Source organism: Struthio camelus, chromosome W (assembly GCF_040807025.1).
Source record: "Struthio camelus isolate bStrCam1 chromosome W, bStrCam1.hap1, whole genome shotgun sequence".
Taxonomy (NCBI): Eukaryota; Metazoa; Chordata; class Aves; order Struthioniformes; family Struthionidae; genus Struthio; species Struthio camelus.
The window spans coordinates 28811866-28829228 of NC_090981.1; the positions used below are offsets into that span (position 1 = coordinate 28811866).

General features: G+C 35.7%; 1 protein-coding gene across 6 annotated transcripts in view; it reads right to left on the bottom strand.

The window, feature by feature from the left end:
• The window catches only part of LOC104140171 (tyrosine-protein kinase Fer), a 179602-nt gene that overhangs the window by 34960 nt on the left and 127279 nt on the right, over positions 1–17363 (bottom strand). For 5 of the 6 annotated variants that reach the window (XM_068924629.1, XM_068924631.1, XM_068924630.1 and 2 more), the window contains one exon: positions 9398–9521. In XM_068924629.1, coding sequence (XP_068780730.1) covers positions 9398–9521 — 124 coding nt within the window. Of the gene's footprint in view, positions 1–6938; positions 7196–9397; positions 9522–17363 lie in introns of those variants that run through there. The other variant, XM_068924632.1, reaches the window with a different exon arrangement.

Sequence of the window (17363 nt, forward strand, 5' to 3'; positions counted from 1 at the left end):
GAGTCAGCCTCCTTCAGAGGAGAATTTTAGACACTCCTGTTCATTTCTGAGGAAAAGAGATTCATTGTGGCTTCCCAGACAATAAAAACTGAAATTAAAACATTCTCTTGAACTTGCACTTCCCTGCCTTTCAATGAAAAAACTGTGGATAATGCCATGTGTGCCTATCTGAAAGTGCTGCCTGAAGATGTGCAGAAGACAGACATGACAAGCATGCCTGACAGCTCTGAGCTGACAGAACTGACCTCCAGGACACCTGTAACTTGCACTTGTTACCAGATGACACTGAGCTAGAAAAGAAGTATCTGAGTAATAGGACCACTCTGGACGGGGTTATGAAAATGAAAGAACATCTGATGCAAATACTTTGCAAAATTAACCAGCAGTGTATGTATACAGGGCAGAAACCTGCATGAATGTTATGTAGTAGACTCTCAGTCACTAGATCAAGGACATAAAATCTGAAGCCGTATTATCCAAAACCTTGCCACAGGAAATCATCTAGCTGCATGCTTCTAGAGAGGTAGATGCTTGTTTTGTGCATGTGTTTTGTTTTTTTTTTTTTTTGGGGGGCGGGGGGGGCACCAAAGTAGTTTTTGACCAAAAGTATTTTATATGCATAATGAGCTTTGTCAGCCATGGAAACAATCCTAAGAAAGGAATGCTAGGATCCTTATGGAAACACCTAATAACTCCAGTTGCAGTAGTAGGAATCATGTGAAGTTCAGATTTAGAAAACCTATAGCCACAGCATCCTTAAAGGCCCTCAAAGCCATTAAACTAAAGGGCAATCCTGATAAAGACAGTGCCCTGCTGTGAAACCAAGACACTTTTGTTGCAAAGGCCAGATCAGCCTATAGAGAAAGGTGTTTTGCAGGTTGGGGAACACGAACTAACCTCCCACTGCAACTGAAGAATCTCAAACAGAGGCACCAACTTAAACTTTTAATAAAGATGTTGCATTTTTTAAATAAAAAATAAGTCTTCTAGGTCTCTATCTAGAAAATACTTCCTCAAAGTTTTTTTCCTTTGAAGTGCGGGGAGACTGACTTTATGGTCCTACAAGCAATGACTGAATTTTCTGCTGAAATAGACTGAGAGGAAGCCCTGAAAAAGGATGGAGTGTTGTGAGTAGTACATAGAAAGCAGGCATACCACAAAAAAAGTGGTTTCAGCCAATGATTATCTTCCTAACTTAGCTTAGTTAAATAAGTTTCAGTTATGAAAGTCAAATTAAATGCTAAAATGTGTAAATATTTAGATGAAGTTTTCCTGAATTTTATATTCACTAGATGAGTATCACTGAATCCATTTCAAGAGATTCATGTCACTACATAGTGTATGAACTTTGAAGTAAGATATTAACTCAGCACACATGCTTTGGTTTAGACACAGATAGCAATGCAACACTGTGCTGCCAAAAGTTAAAATGCTTCAGATGGCACATATGAAATTGTTTGGCTCTTCATGTTACTTGCATGAGAAATATTAAAGGAAATAAGTTGAGTGAGAAGGTGAAAAATTTTCCACCAGAGGATTAAAATGATTAATGAAAAAGCAGGAATTATCCAACTCAGTAGTTTAAACGGTGAGGAAGTAACCAAACTGGAACTGTATTAACAGAAGAACAAACTTTTCCATTAGAGACAAAGCCAATATAAGGAGAATAGGAGAGTTCATAAAGGGATGAGAAACCAAATGAAATGCAGCTTTACTGAGCTGTTCCCTAAGCAGTACAGTTTATAAACAGCATTATTTCAAAACATCTGTTTAAAATTATTAACTCCTGGTAATATATTATAAGTACATCTATTTTTAAAAACTGGAATCTAGTATATGCTACTCAAATCTATTGTTGTATTGCAAACAGAATGAAATGGAATTGTGTTCACCTGCCTCTGTCTCCTCCTAAATGACAACTGTCTATGAGCCCTGACTAGGGTTGGAAGTATCACACTTCAAAGCACACACTGTAGTCTGAAAACTATTAAAAATAATTTCCTGGAGTGCTGCAAAGCACTCACATATTTGCGTTATCTGACTCTGCTTAAAATAAATGTTAAGATCTGGGATGTAGTTTTCTCAGCCACTGATGAACTAAGGGACTTGTGCAGATAAGACTACCTCACTGGCATTGCACCACTGGGGCATGGAGACAGGCCAAAGACACCAAATGCCTTGGGACAGCATCAGTGAAGAGGAAGACACGGTGTAGCCTTTACAAGGATGCTGTGCCCCTGCCCCTTGCACTGGCAGCAGATTGCCAAGCATCATGGAGAGTGGAGTAGTGCCATTGCGTCCTCAACAGTCACCACCAACTTGATTCATTTAGCTATGCCTATGAGTCCCAGGAGCTGCTCTCCTGACCTATTTTATTCAGAAAGAGTGCTACCCCTAGCTACCCCTCAGCTACTGCCAGCATGGGTAAGAGAAGGAGGGCTTCCTGCATCCTTGCTGCAAGTCTAGGTCATTTCTCCACATAAATACAGAGAATTTGCAATAGTTTTTTCATTAATACTTATGATTAATAGATGAAATTGAAAATAATCAATAACCTACGTAAAATCTGCAATGCACGGTATCTTTATAATCTAATAAAGGCAGTGGAAATTCTGTTTTAGTGAGAAGAAGATATTAGCTAAGAGGCAACACAGAAATTTTCATAAAGTACATGCACAGAAAAAAAGCTCAATACATGGTACTGCAATATGGCAATCAAGTTCAAAATCTGAATAACATTTATTTTATAGATATGATAGAATAAATTTCTGAGAGCATTTCCCTCCCTCTCCCCCTTTTTTTTAAACAACATGCCTATATTAATTGGTCAATACAAAGTAGCAGTTCTTTCATCAAAATTCACATTCGTGGTTTTAACTTTAAATAGAATGGAAATGATTTTTAGTGTTCACACTATAAAAACCATTATGCTTTGAAATATCATTTTATATAAAACAGATATCATCTTATAAGAAAGGCTTATGAATAAATTATGATTATTCATTGCATTTATGTGCTCTTTTAACTGCACCACTGATGATACCTCTCTAAAAGACTTGCTGAAGCATGATCAACTATTATTATTAACCACCAACAGTACAGAATTTTAATTCAGTAATAAATAAATACTTTCTATCTGTGAAAAAAGGCACAGAAATAGAATTTTGCACTGTCATTTAATTTTACACATGCAGTTCTGAATGAATTGTATAAAGTTATTTAATAATGACAATGTATACAGAAGTATAGGGACAGAAAAGACTAATAAATCTTCTTAAGATCTACAACTTAAGTTTGCCTAGTAACTCTTAAAAGAAGTACAAATAAGGTCATAAATTTAGTATTTCTTCCACTAATACTTTCTTTTATAAAGTTCCTACTACTTCCTCAGGGAATTTTACGAATTAAAGGAGTGGATATCATTTTATAAGAAATTGCTGCTTGCACAATAAATCTTAATGAGTCTATCATCTCATTGATAGAAAGGCAAACTCATTCCTCAGAAATGCAGTCCTTCTCCATAGTCATCACCAGCACAGAAAATTACAGAAATGACAATAAACATCCTAGGTATTGCAATACTGACTTTTACGCACTATGTGCCCAAGAGGAGATGCATATTCAACGAGACTCCCTGTACTCCAGGTGAATCAAGTATTTCAGAACAGAACCAGAACAACTGTTCTGGGGAGCACTGACCTGCTGGGACCCAGCAAAACAAGGTGCAGGCACAGCCATGTATCTCGCTCCTATCCTCCACTGCATTTAGGTACAGAAATGCAGCAGGTGGGTTCCTCCCTCCCCTTAGGAAGGAGACCTGCTCAGCTTCGGGCTTCAAACCATCACCTTCTACCTCCCAAGAGAGTTAGGTCGCTACCAATACACTGAACTGAGGAGGAGCACTTTCCATTCTTTCTGCTGCAGCTGAACCATTGTCCCAGGCAGAAAAAAGTCACAGACCCAGAGCAAGGAAAGAATAACTTAACTATGAAGTCCAGTGCTGAGGTCATTCCTAGTTAGGAAAGAGTTCTGAACCTCTCTCTCCAAAATTCTTTCCATTAGCAGTTAGCAGATTAAAGGGAAAAAAAAAGTTCTAGGAGCAGAGTAGAAACATAACTAAACATATTTTATCTGCATTAAGACAAAACCAAGCAGCAGTAACATGAACGAAACATGGAAGAAGTGGACCACAGAACAGGATGATCTCACCACTGAATCTTCTTTAATTCAGGATATGGAAGACTTCCAGAACATTAGCTCCACGGAATGAAAGGAAAATCTGAGTAAGGAATACACCTTGATTCCTGTTTGTCCACATCTTCTCAGGCACATGGTGCATATACAGAAAATAAGTGATTTAAATCTGATACCACCTTTATGCTGCATCTAGCAGATGCAGAGTTGAAGCTATTGCTGATAACGTCAGTGAAAAATTGTCATTGAGAATGTTTACTAATTGATTACTTTTAAGATTCCAACTTTATTAAAGCACACTCCTGATATTGCATCTCAAATTTTGTTTAAATTGTTTCTAAAAATACACTGACTCTTGTTTGTAAAAGTCTTTCCATATGGGACAAATGGATTTATTTCTTAAGTGAAAGAGTGAAATCGAGTGCAAAATACTGTGAATAAGCAAAGTAAATAACTGAAAAATAAATAGAAAAATATTCCTGCTACTTTCAATTAGAATCATACATATGTGACATGCAGACATAGCTGGAACAAAATTTTCACCTAAAAGTAACGTTTTCAAAACCTAACTGTCCCCTTGCTTTTAAGGGATTGTACTGACTACCAAATGATTAAAAACAAAGACAATTCAAAAGCTAATTGCTTCTGTCAATACTGATCTTCTTTCAATTGAGTTCTATCATAATTTGAATTATTTTCATTAAGAGAAGATGATGGGTAAGGAGAGGGGAAAAATATATATATGTATATATTCAAATTCTCTGAACCACGTAGCTGCAGCTTCTCTCCTGTACTACCACAGGATTGGTTTGGAAATTAATAACAAACTATGTACCAATGCATTCATCACATGCAATCAAATATTGGGAAAGATCAATCAAAAATACTTATCAAAACCAATTGAGATGATCACATCTCTACGTTAGTCTTGTGTTTCTAATTAACAGAAACATGGAAGTATCTAAATAATAGCATGTGGTGAAAATGAAAAGCAAGAAACAAATCTTCAAACTCAATTTAATTAAATAGAGATGAAATAATTGCATACTTCTGTATTTGTTCAGCCACTCTTTTTATTTCTTTTAATAACATTTGTTCATGTAGCCTTTTTATTTCAGCCCACTCATTTCTGCTCTTTAACCAGAACAAAGAGAAAGCAAAAAGTTAGTGATCTCTGCAACCTGGTGGAGATGAAAATGCAGATGAAACGGTCACTCACGTGCAGTAATCATTCTAAGCCTGATAAATGTAAACTTTATACCTGCACCTACTGAAACACCACAGCATACATGAATTAAAGACAAAATAAAGAGCAGATTAGTTGTTGCACTGGCCCAACTGTTGAAAACCTCAGCAAAAGCGTGATTCAATTGGCAATTCTAAAAAGCCAGCGCAGATTTAAAAATAACTTTAAAATATAAAGGCTAAGCATAGCTAGCACAGCTACAACTAAAAACAGTGGCATTAAATCATTAAATCATTTTAATAAGCTGCTGAGCAGTCTTTAGTTTCACAACAGAAAGTCAAATGTACATTCTACTCAATAAGTCACCTAAATTACTAAAAAAACACACAAGGGTTCTGAACAGATCTTTAAAACAACAAAGAAAAGGAGTACTGAAAAAAAGCATAGTATGGAAGCAGAATAATTTCCTTTCTGTTGCAACCTACACAATAGAAACCATCTCTAATTATATATTGTTTAAAATCTTTTTTTAAACCCGCAGTAGTAATCAAAGCCTTTTGAATTTTAATCAAAATAAAAAATACTCTGCTGCTTAGTCCATTTTGTCTCTAGTTAAATTTCTTACCTCTTTTAACCTAAAGAACCATGTCCAGTTGATGAATTTTCTGACAAAAAAAAGAAAAAGAATTTCTTGTGCTTTCAAAAAATTCTCATTCTTTTTTTCAAAATGCTATTTTTTCTTGCTACTACCAATTAATTTGTTCCATTTTCATATACCTGGTCTCTACATTAAATTTATCCAAGACCAGATTGCAACATTGTCTTACCTGACCACAAAGTGGGGAACAAGGGCACCTGTAATCCTTGCACACACTGTACAGTCGTGCATCTACAGTGCTCAGGTAAGGGGAGGGGCTGAACTCCAACGGGGCTGTGAGTACTAAACACCTCTGAGCTTGCTTACAAAGCACCAGGCAGTTTGACCTTTCCCTGGTAGTCTGTCACTTGTATTTAATATATTTGCAGCATAGCACCAGAGTGTTGCACCCAGTACTAGTGTGCAGCAGGCTCAAAGTATCCAACAAGTAATAAATGTTCTGTGCTTCTGTGGCAGACATATCCAGCATTTCTATCCTACTGTATCTCCAACTGCTCCCCACGGTGCCCAGAAATTCTGGACAAGCATGCAAACTCCTCATTTCAAACAGGGGACCCGCCTAGAAACTTTTCATGTCTGAGAATTCTACTAAAATGCAATTCAGTCTGTGATAAAACACGTTAAATTTCATGAGCTACTTTCCTAGAGTGAACATTTGCCAAGCAATCTCTGTTAGTAACTTAAAAAACCTAGTAATTATGTGGTGACTGTATTATTACTACTGAAATCACTAAATTTGGCTGTTTGCTATCCTGATTTAAATTTTTTGTTGCTGATCAATCAGACTCAGAACAATCAACTCATAAATATAACAAGTATATGTTATGTGCAACCATAAGGTCTGAAAAATCTTTAGGAGCTCAGAAAATAAGATTGTTGAAATAATATTGGAAATGCCTATTTTGATTTATTAACCTGTATGATTCGTAAAATTAAGCAGTGTTCCTGCAGTTATTATTCGATCACTTGGTTGTATTTGGATACTGCAGTTTTCTTCAGGATATGCTTACGGAAATTTTTATTTCTGCCTTTAAGGAAAGCGGTAACCTTCTGTGATAACCTGTGATAACAATAAACGTGTTTCGTGAAGATCCTGTAACCTTTTCCTCACGTGCATCCCAGTATGAGCAACCCAGGCCATACGCATTGACAAATCCCTGGCAGTTACAAAATAAGAGATTAGATTACAGTTCTATCTCCTGGCTTTGGACCTACATGACATATTTGCATTCATATTGAATTCTTACAATAAGACATTGCTACACAAGACGTTCACTCTGAAATGTATTCTTAAGAAACAAGCAACAATAACAAAACTTCACTAAGATAAATTAGAGAAAAAAAGCAATTGAAAAAAGGACATTAACCATTATCACAAGTTGTCTTATTACAATCACAATACAGTTCATCCACAAACCATCATGGATATAATGAAGTTCTTTGGAAGAGAGCACTTGATGCAGTGAGAGGTAATGTAAATGAGTCTCAAAAGGTCACTCTAAGTGGCATAAATATAGCTGTTCCTATTCACTGTTAACCACCAGTGCCTCTTTCAAAGACAAACTGAGGCCATGCTCTCATCTGTAGTACACAGAACAGTCCTAATTAAGCTAGACGAGCAAGGAAATGCTTTTTCTGGAGTTTAAAAGGGAACGGGGAATAGCACTTCTCCAAAAATAATAACTATTTCTAAAGTAGTCTATATTTTGCAGGTGTCACATTACCATTTAATGAATAAATACAGTACACTTTTCAGTAATCATAATTACCACATAAGAACGCTATACAACGCAGTTCAAGTATAGCTTGCTTACTTAGTTATTTCTTTTCCCCTTGATTTTATTTTCATGAAAACGTGAGATCAAAGCAGGCACTTCTGATCTAACATTGATCTCATAGCTGGAGAAATGATAAAATACTACAGAATTTACGAAGACAGTGAAAATCCCTAATGCCATTAATTGCTTTGATTCATAAGCTATTATTTTCTTAACAAACAGAACCAGGTTGAAACGCATTCTACCAATCTACCTACTAAGTCCATTCTCTTTTTCTGCATGTAGCTTACAGTATTTTTCTGAGATTTCCCATATTCTATAGTTTTATTTAATGAATGTGGGTTATTTGTTTAAGTATTACTTATATATCCTGACCTGGCAAAAGTGTTTCAATAAATTTGTGGTCCAGACTAATCTATAAAGTTTTGGAAAGAGCATGAGATAACTACTCTATTTAAGTTTCCTTAAATGAGGTCAAATACAAAAAATAGTAATATAAATATATATGTATATATAAATGATATAATAATACTGTAATATTTTATAAACAGGTTTTGAATTTATTCTGATTAGAAGGATGTGTTTAAAGATAAATCTACTTCTTGACTTGAAGCACGTAGAACAATACATTTTTGACAAAACAAATTAGGAGAAATGCCATTCAGATCACCAATAGCAGCTTTCATTAGAACTGTGCTAAATATGAAGTCAGCTGATCATGTAAGCTAAGTGTTCTACAAATGTTCTACAAAGGAAACTGGAAGTCACCAGTATCATAAATGAAAACTTGTTCTTTATAATTTTTCTGGAAAGGGATGTTTTATGTTTTATGTCTCATAGTTCAGCCATATTACAGCAGCAGAGTATATACTGCGACATGTCGAGGAAAAGAATAGGTGAAAATTATTTACATTCCCTTTGATACAGACCGAGTATAAGCAGCTCCACAGTGGAGCCAAGCTGGAGAAGAAACAAATAATAATAATAATAAAAACAGAAAGAAGCATAAGCATAAGCAAAAGCATAAGGCCTAACCACTCTCAATATTATAAAGAAAACAGTCAAGACAACTAGTAATGTTTTAGCATACAGAATTCCAGGATATACTGGAGTACATACTCTCCAGTATAAATACTCCCTTCCTTTATGGTTTGACTTATCAGTGGATTTCCCTGAACACACTGCAAAAATACCTGAACTTCCGTATTGGCTACACATGCACCTCTCAATTTCAGAGGGACTTAAGCTGCAAAGATTGCTTTTTACCATGATCCATTGTCACGATATGATTTATGCTCTCTATAATGTAAATTATTATGGTGAAAAAAATCATTATTAATTTGTATTAATGGCAATAAACTATACAATCCAAATAATGCAGTACTTTCTTTTACCCAAATGAACAGACTAGCTTAGAACTTAGTGATGATCTTATAGAAAAAAGAAAAAGTAAAAAGAAGGGGTAGCCAGTTTTTAAATAGTAGGGATGATTTCCACTAATATTAAATACCACCATACACTTAACCTGCTGACTTTTCAAGTGATCAAAATTACAATACTGAAAATAAATACATTACTTACCTGTGTATACAGTTTTTAGATTCAAGGTATGCCATACCAGAAGCAGCATCTAATGAAAATTTCACTAACTGTTTTGTTTTTAGCTCGTCCTTCTTCTTTCTTAAAAAGGACAGGAAATCACCTCCTAGAGAAATGGACAGATGGACAATGAGACACGACAGATACAATATTCGCATTTCTCTCTCATTAAGGACACGAGACTGAACAAAATGTGTTACAGTATCAGCTGTTCTCAACCAATCAGTTTGAGGTTAGCCTAAGAAAAAGCAAAGAAAGCACTCTCACCAGGATGTGGTTTCCCTAGGCTCCCTTAAATATTAGGTCCTTAAGAGCGAAAACTGCACAAAGCATGACAGAGGTTAAACAAACCTATGTTTTTGTTGTATCAAAAAATCTTCACCAATGCATATTAAATGTACATTTACACATGTGGCAAAAAATGATGGCAAAAACAAGTGATTTTAATATTTTGTGATACCTGCAGTTCTCTAATCACACAGTGGTCACTGCAACGGACTATTAAAATTGTGAATAAAGTCATTAGTTTCTATTTGTAGGTTTAGCTACATTAAAGTAATTGATTTGTAATTGATCATTTGCAGTGGTATTTCTCAAACTCATGGCTGAAGCCTTCAGAAGGGTTACAAAGTGTTTCACTTCCCAGGCAACTAAAGGCAATTAACTGTTCCCTAAGTCTTTGTAAATAATTATTACTGTCACTTTATAGTTTTCTGTCTTGGAGGAACTAAGGTGCTACCATCTTGTCTTAGGAGAGGAAGGCAACAGCACAAAGGAGTCCCACAAGGGAATCTGTGTTGTTTGCCAAAAAAAGTTTCAGAAAAAGTGATTTAGGAAAAAGATAAACATGGGTGACATTACATAAACATTGCAATACCATGTTCTGATCGATGTTGTTTTAATAAAGGTCTTTTCTAAAATAAATTTCATTGTTCTAGGCAATGTGAAAAGACCATCATGTAGCTTTTCAAGTCACATGACTGGAACAACGACTGTCTATAAATTAGCAAGTATTCCTTTTTTTCCACTTTGCACTGGACTATATGAAATGACTATAGCTGGTTTTTCTCACAAGAATGCATGGTGACACAATTTCATTTGCTATCTTTCTTAGCAAAGTAAAAAGACATTATATATTAAAATTTTTAGCTAAGGTTTTCTTATGAGGCCATATCTATTTATATTTCATATTTTAAGAACTAAAGTAAGAGGTTACTAAAGGAAAAAGAGTCTGCTATTATAAAGCTCAACTTCTGGAGTTCTTCAGATATTAAGCTGGAGTAAATGTAAGAGGGATTAGCATCGTAACTGCCAACTGCTGCACTCTTCTACTTATTCATTTTGCCTAGGATCAGGGTTTTTTTTAGAACCAAGTATCTGGAGGTGAAGGCTTAACAGGTTGCTACTTCATGAAAACTCAGATAAACCTCTAGATAAAAAAAACACTTGCCATTTTGCTTGTTTCCTTTTTTGTAAGCACAGAAATACTACAGAAAAATTGGAAAGCACTGTATTTTCTTATTACCCTGACTTCCAATTAACTTCCCTAGAAGCAGATGGGACTAGAGCAGATGAATAAGCTTATCTAATGCATGTTTTCTTTAGTAACAAATTTCTGGCAACTTCTAACATAACGGCTAAATGCAGTCTGTTTAAAGTGCATACAGTCAATTTTCAGTTCTCAGGAGTAACAAAGCATGGCTTATAAACCACACAAGCCAAAACTAGACAGTCTAAAGTACTGAAAATTAGACTACCAGATCACACTACGCAACTGCAAGGATGACAGCAAAGGTGAGTGATCTTGTTCACTCGCAGCACAGCAAACACACTCGTGCTGAGGCAGGCAGCGCCGCTCGAGGGAGGACGCCAACGCGGCCTCAGGAGCAGGGCCACCGAGCCACCAGCGCCCACGGGGCCCGACGGGCTTTACTCGCGGGCTGGATAATCCACGGATGGAAAAACAGTTGACTGGATGCTCATGACTCTAACGCCAATTTGGAACAACTTGTTTTACAAGAAATACAGTCACGTACATCACATTTCCGAAGTCTGACGGGATCAATTGTGGGATACTAAATTTTAAGTTCTAATGAAAACTTAAAAGAACAGATACTATTGCAAACTGGAATAGGTAATGATCACCCTTTTTTTAATCTGAGAGGTTATCGACCAGGTCTGGTAACCAGCAAAAAAGCAGACTGCACCACTGAAGTAGGTGCCATTTCTTCCATATATAAACAGTAGAGAGTTAAAAATCATTTTTAAGTAATTCACACACACACACACTGCCAAATGAACAACATTTATGTTCATATCTGACTAAAACTATTCTGTTTATATATTGAGCACTCACAGCTCTGTATACAGGAATCATTTTTTAATAAGTATGATTATACATCTATATTCATGTAGAAGCAATAATTACTTCCACTGTTGACAAAATTGTGGCACTGCTTGTACAGGAACAGAAAATCAAGATAACTTACAAAAAAATTGTCAGGCAATCCTAAGAAACTACCAAGAATCAACCAATGTTTTCTGATATTGAAGACTGAGAATTTCCAACAGTTTACTGCAGGAAATACCGAAAAAGCAGATCAGCTCAGTTTGATATATAAAAAAGAAGGAAACCCTCTGACACAGATATATTAAAAAGGAATGAATGAACTCAAAATAAGAAAGGTCTACTTAGACAAAGTGTTATAACAACATCAGTGTGAGTTTAAACATTAACTGTAGTGAGAGTAGAATTCTTGTTTTCAGGCAAAAATGGTTACTACTAAATTCTCTTTCTTGAAAATAAATCTTAACGTTGTTAAATACTGTTGAAAAACAAAACATTTAGCTATCTGTTAATTCTAGCAGGCTTAAAAAACTGGAAATGGAACCCAACAAGATGTAAGATTATATATGCTGGGATACATGGCAATGATTTGGAGAATTTCCAATTTTATAAATCTTCATTTTTGGAAATTTCTTGACAGTTGGAAATTCACAGATAAAAATAAAAATATTAGCTGGAGTTTCAACACACATGAAACAGAACAAAGATATAAAGGTATAAACAGAGTCCTACTAGGAAGTGCAAACAGCAAGGACAATATGTACTCTTCCAGAAAACACCAAATTAATACAATTTATAATCAACTGAACAGCAACAAATCATCCAGCCAAAGTCATTTTAAAATAATGCCCAACATGCTACACAATGGAACTCTCTAAACTGGAATTGAAAGTATGATTACAGTGCATTTCATGTGAAAGATGAATAAAATCTATAGTGAAAGATAACTGTTACAGATTCTAGTCACAGGTGTTACTTTTAATACTAGTAATTACTTAATCAATAATGATTTTTACTATCCTTTCTTCTTTTCCTTTTCCTTATTGAAGTGAGAAGTCCTTCCTGTTGTGAGGACCCAACTGCTTTTTTGCTGAACTATCTCTAAAATTAGACCTCCATCCCTTATAGAAAGGTTTACTTTGTTTACTTTCTAAAGGGTCATAAGTACCTCCAGACACTGCTCAGATGGAATAAGAGCAATTTAAATATATTTTGCATTGCAGCTTCAGCCCATTCCTTTCCCCTTGTTAGGTGCCTTTAAGAAACGAGTAGCTTAAAATCACAAAATCATGAAGAGGACAAGCGCAAGTGCCTTTTTTTCAATTTGTTTAAGTCTAGAACTTTTTATTTCGTAGGCAGTTATCTTATGTATCAAGGATTTGTGGATTGGAATGTCTGTACCGCTACAGCCACGCTAACCACTTCAAAGTGCTACCTAGAAGCTGTCATGGTCTGTGACAATATAATCCTGCTTCCATGCCACCAACACTACTGCTGGTGGCCATTTTCAGAAAAATTAATGAAGTACGATGATTTTAGAGAAAAAAAAAAGGCAGACATATGCGTGATAGTCCAGATGAAACAGTAGAAATGCATATGGAGATACTAGAATTTGGAAACTGCAGTGTCTCTTCTGTCTTTTCACTAAATTACACATCAATCAAAATATTTTTGATATTTAACAAATATTCAAAATATTTGTCACATGTCAGAAGAGTGTATGTGCAACAAACAAAGCACCAAAGTTCAGCTTACATGACCAGTCATGTGACCAGTTGTGTGCAAGTGACAGGACTTGTCACATTTCCAATCACGTGTGCATTCCCATTGTGTAAGTGCATCAATCATAGGATGATGGAGGATGCCTGAATTTTGGTCACATGATGGAGGGACATCTCAGGGCCCGTGAGGACGGGGTTCCAGGCCACCAGAGCCCTAACTGCCTTGCAAGCTGCTCCAACCTCCTGGCTTTTTGGCAGAAGTGGATCCAGGTGCCAAGGCAGGCTGCTCCATCTCCAGCCCTTAACACACGACCCCACCTTTCCCTCTGGATCCCCTCCAAAACCCAGCTCCAGTGTTCTCCTTCCATGTAACGTTAAGGATGAAACAGCAACTCTGCCACACTGAGGCTCTTCTTCTGTGCCACTGTATATTAATTTTCCTCCTGAGATTTGTACATAAACTTTTATCTTTTCATATTATCATGGTAAGATTCTTGCTTTATGTCAAATCTCATCTGACACACAGAACTCAGGATTTACTATTTAAACGACAACTCTCTCTGTGCAATAACAATGTAAACGGAACTTCACTGAGGTACAAAGGGACAGGTCGAAGCAGGAGGGGATAAAAAATGCCAGTAGCAAAACAATGACTAAAACATAATCAAAAATACCTTCTCATTTATGAACACGCTAAAATATACTTCTGAACTGGAGATAAACCAGGACAAAAAATTCTTTAAAAGATCACTGTGCCTCAAAATGCATTTAAGTTATGTTGTACAAATGAGTTACTGCTTTTCACAAATGACAGTAAAAACTCTGTTTTCAGGTAACCAGTAAAGACAATGAGGCATCAAGGCAAACAACAAGATACTTACTGGCAAAAGAAAAACTAGCTATAACCATTCAAAAACTTAGAAGTAATAAATCAACATTGTATCACATTTTTCCAATTAAGATGATGTACCTAAAAATATATATGCTTTTGCATTGAACTGCTCCAAAAATAAACATTATGTGATTACTTTATTGTCAGGTATCTATATATGAAACTGTCTCACAATACTATTTATTTTGTGGTCATAACATTTAATTAGCTCTTTCTCATGATTTTATGCTTATAGGTATGGCAGTAGATCTTCTGCTGGCCACCCTCTGTTACTACGCTAGTTGACCACGAGTTAGCTACCACCACTGCCAGCTACCACATATTTTAACCAACATATAGTTTATCAATCCAAAACTGGATTACATTTAAAGGAATTGTTAGATACCTCCTTTGAGGCCCAAAAAGCAGCTAAAAGTATGTAAGAGCTAATCTATAGCAACAGAGAACACACGTAAAAATTTTAGTAACTAGATGTTACAACAACAATCTCAGAAAAAGAAATTAAGATAGTATGCCAAATTGTTTTAAAAGAAAAGTTAAACAAGATACAGTAAAAACACCTGTCTCTCGAGATTTAAGAAAATACTATTTTACATGTAACAAATGCTCCATATAACAATCAATAACAAAAGGATTCCAGTGCTTGTCAGGATATTCCTATCTAAGCAAGAGTGTAAGCAGTTATGAGGCAGGTTAAATTTATGATGATTTTTTTTTTAAATTAGGACGTTTGCTGTGTTAAAAGTATAATGTGAATACAAATGGAACCGTTAATTCTGATCTTTGTGATTTACAAATTACAATTCCTATTATACTATAACAAAGAATCACTTTAACAGGATTTTGCTAAAGTTGCTTATTCCCTTGTGTTTTATCAGAGTATATAAACTTTCATGACCTATAAATATACCAATTCCCCCGTAACCAATCTGTTAATCCAAGAACTCCAGGAAGGTACAAACTATCATATAGCTGAGATTATGCAACAAAATACTTTTTCTCTTAACTTCTGCAAATTTTTGAAAGATGTAATTCATTCATTCAAAAGGTTCAATGTAATGGTTTCGTACATTCTTGAAATTTTTAAATTATCTTATAAATTCCTTTCTAATATGCTTAGGCAATCAGATCAAGATTTTTTATCAGCTTATTTTAGAACAGGATGGAAAGCTGCTCAGTTTAATATGTTAGAATGTGTCAGACTGGTAGAGTAACTTCCCAGTACAAACATACCTTCAGGAGGTAATTTAGACTTGCTAATCTATCTTCAGTTTTTGGCATGCACTATATGAATTTCTACAGTTTTGAGCAATAACAGCACAGAACGCCTCAAGCTATATACAGTATATTCTATGCCTATCATCACAACACATTTTTAATAAAATTACCCTAATCTGTCTCAGAGTCACAATATGGAAAAAAAGTCTCAAAGGGCATGTTTTTGTTAGTTGTTCTGTCTTCTGGTATCTGTCATAAAATAGAGGAGATGAAAATGTTTTTTAAATACTCTTTTCAACCTTGATGTGAAAGCACTATTAGTTGCAGACCAAAAAAAAAAGGCAAAGTGATTTATATATCTTATACTCTGTACAGGGTGTATTATGTCATTTCAGGTTACATCTGATTATCCTCATCATTGTGACACAAATATAAGGCTTAACCGTCTGTTCTTTTACTAACAGAATTACACTGCTAGTAAATTCTGACTTTTAAAATCTATTGTGACCAATATTCGAGCTATTCATCATCACAAGAAACCATCCATATGAATATCATCAAAGCTAAGTTAAGAGGATTTCACTACAAACCCTTCAGTATGGAACTCCAGCTACGTGATATCTTTATGTGCTTCTTAAAACTAGTTTTAATACAAAAACGAGTAATTTGCTATTTACAGCACATAGTGTCAGAACATAATCTCCAATATAATAGCTGTTGATAAAAATGAAATAAACAGATGAATTAGATAGACTATGAAACAACTGCAACAAAACGAGATGACTTCATAACAGAAAGTAATACTTTCTCTTATGCATGGAATTTCTACATAGCTACATGTTATTCCAGTTAATGGCACACAACACTACCAGAAAATGAGTTCTGCCCCAACAGCTGTAAGCGCTACAGAAATAATTAGATCATAATAACATCACCTCCAAGCAGAAAACAACTACCAGTTTTGGATTTACAAAAGGATAAATAAGAGGACTAGAGTGTTTGCCTAATATGACTGAATTATTTTATTAAGTAGATGACAACGTGTATTACTCAAGCAGGAAGCTCCATTTAGAGCAGCCTGCTACAACTGTATTCATCCAAAAACAACCTTTCGTGTATTTCACTGTGAAAGTGAAACATTTCTCATTAAACACAGAATTTTTAAGAGAATGGAAAGACCACATGTCAGCATCTCCTAGTGGTGGCCATACTTTATACTATAAAGTATACTATACTGTATACTACAGACTTCCTGCTATACTTTATGTAATATTCATGGCACTATAACAAGAGTGTGACAAACAAAAAGCAGCTCCTGTTTTCCTAGAAAGAAAATCACAGAATCACAGAATCACAGAATCGTTTAGGTTGGAAGGGACCTCTGGAGATCATCTAGTCCAACCTCCCTGCTCAAGCAGGGTCACCTAGAGCATATTGCCCAGGATCACATCCAGACGGCTTTTGAATATCTCCAGCGAAGGAGACTCCACCACCTCTCTGGGCAACCTGTTCCAGTGCTCCGTCACCCTCACAGTGAAGAAGTTTTTTCTCAGGTTCAGATGGAACTTCCTGTGGTTCAGTTTCTGCCCATTGCCTCTTGTCCTGTCGCTGGGCACCACGGAGAAGAGGCTGGCCTCATCCTCTTGACACTCCCCCTTCAGATACTTGTACACGTTGATGAGATCCCCTCTCAATCTTCTCTTCTCCAGGCTGAACAGGCCCAGCTCTCGCAGTCTTTCTTCATAGGAGAGATGCTCCAGCCCTCTAATC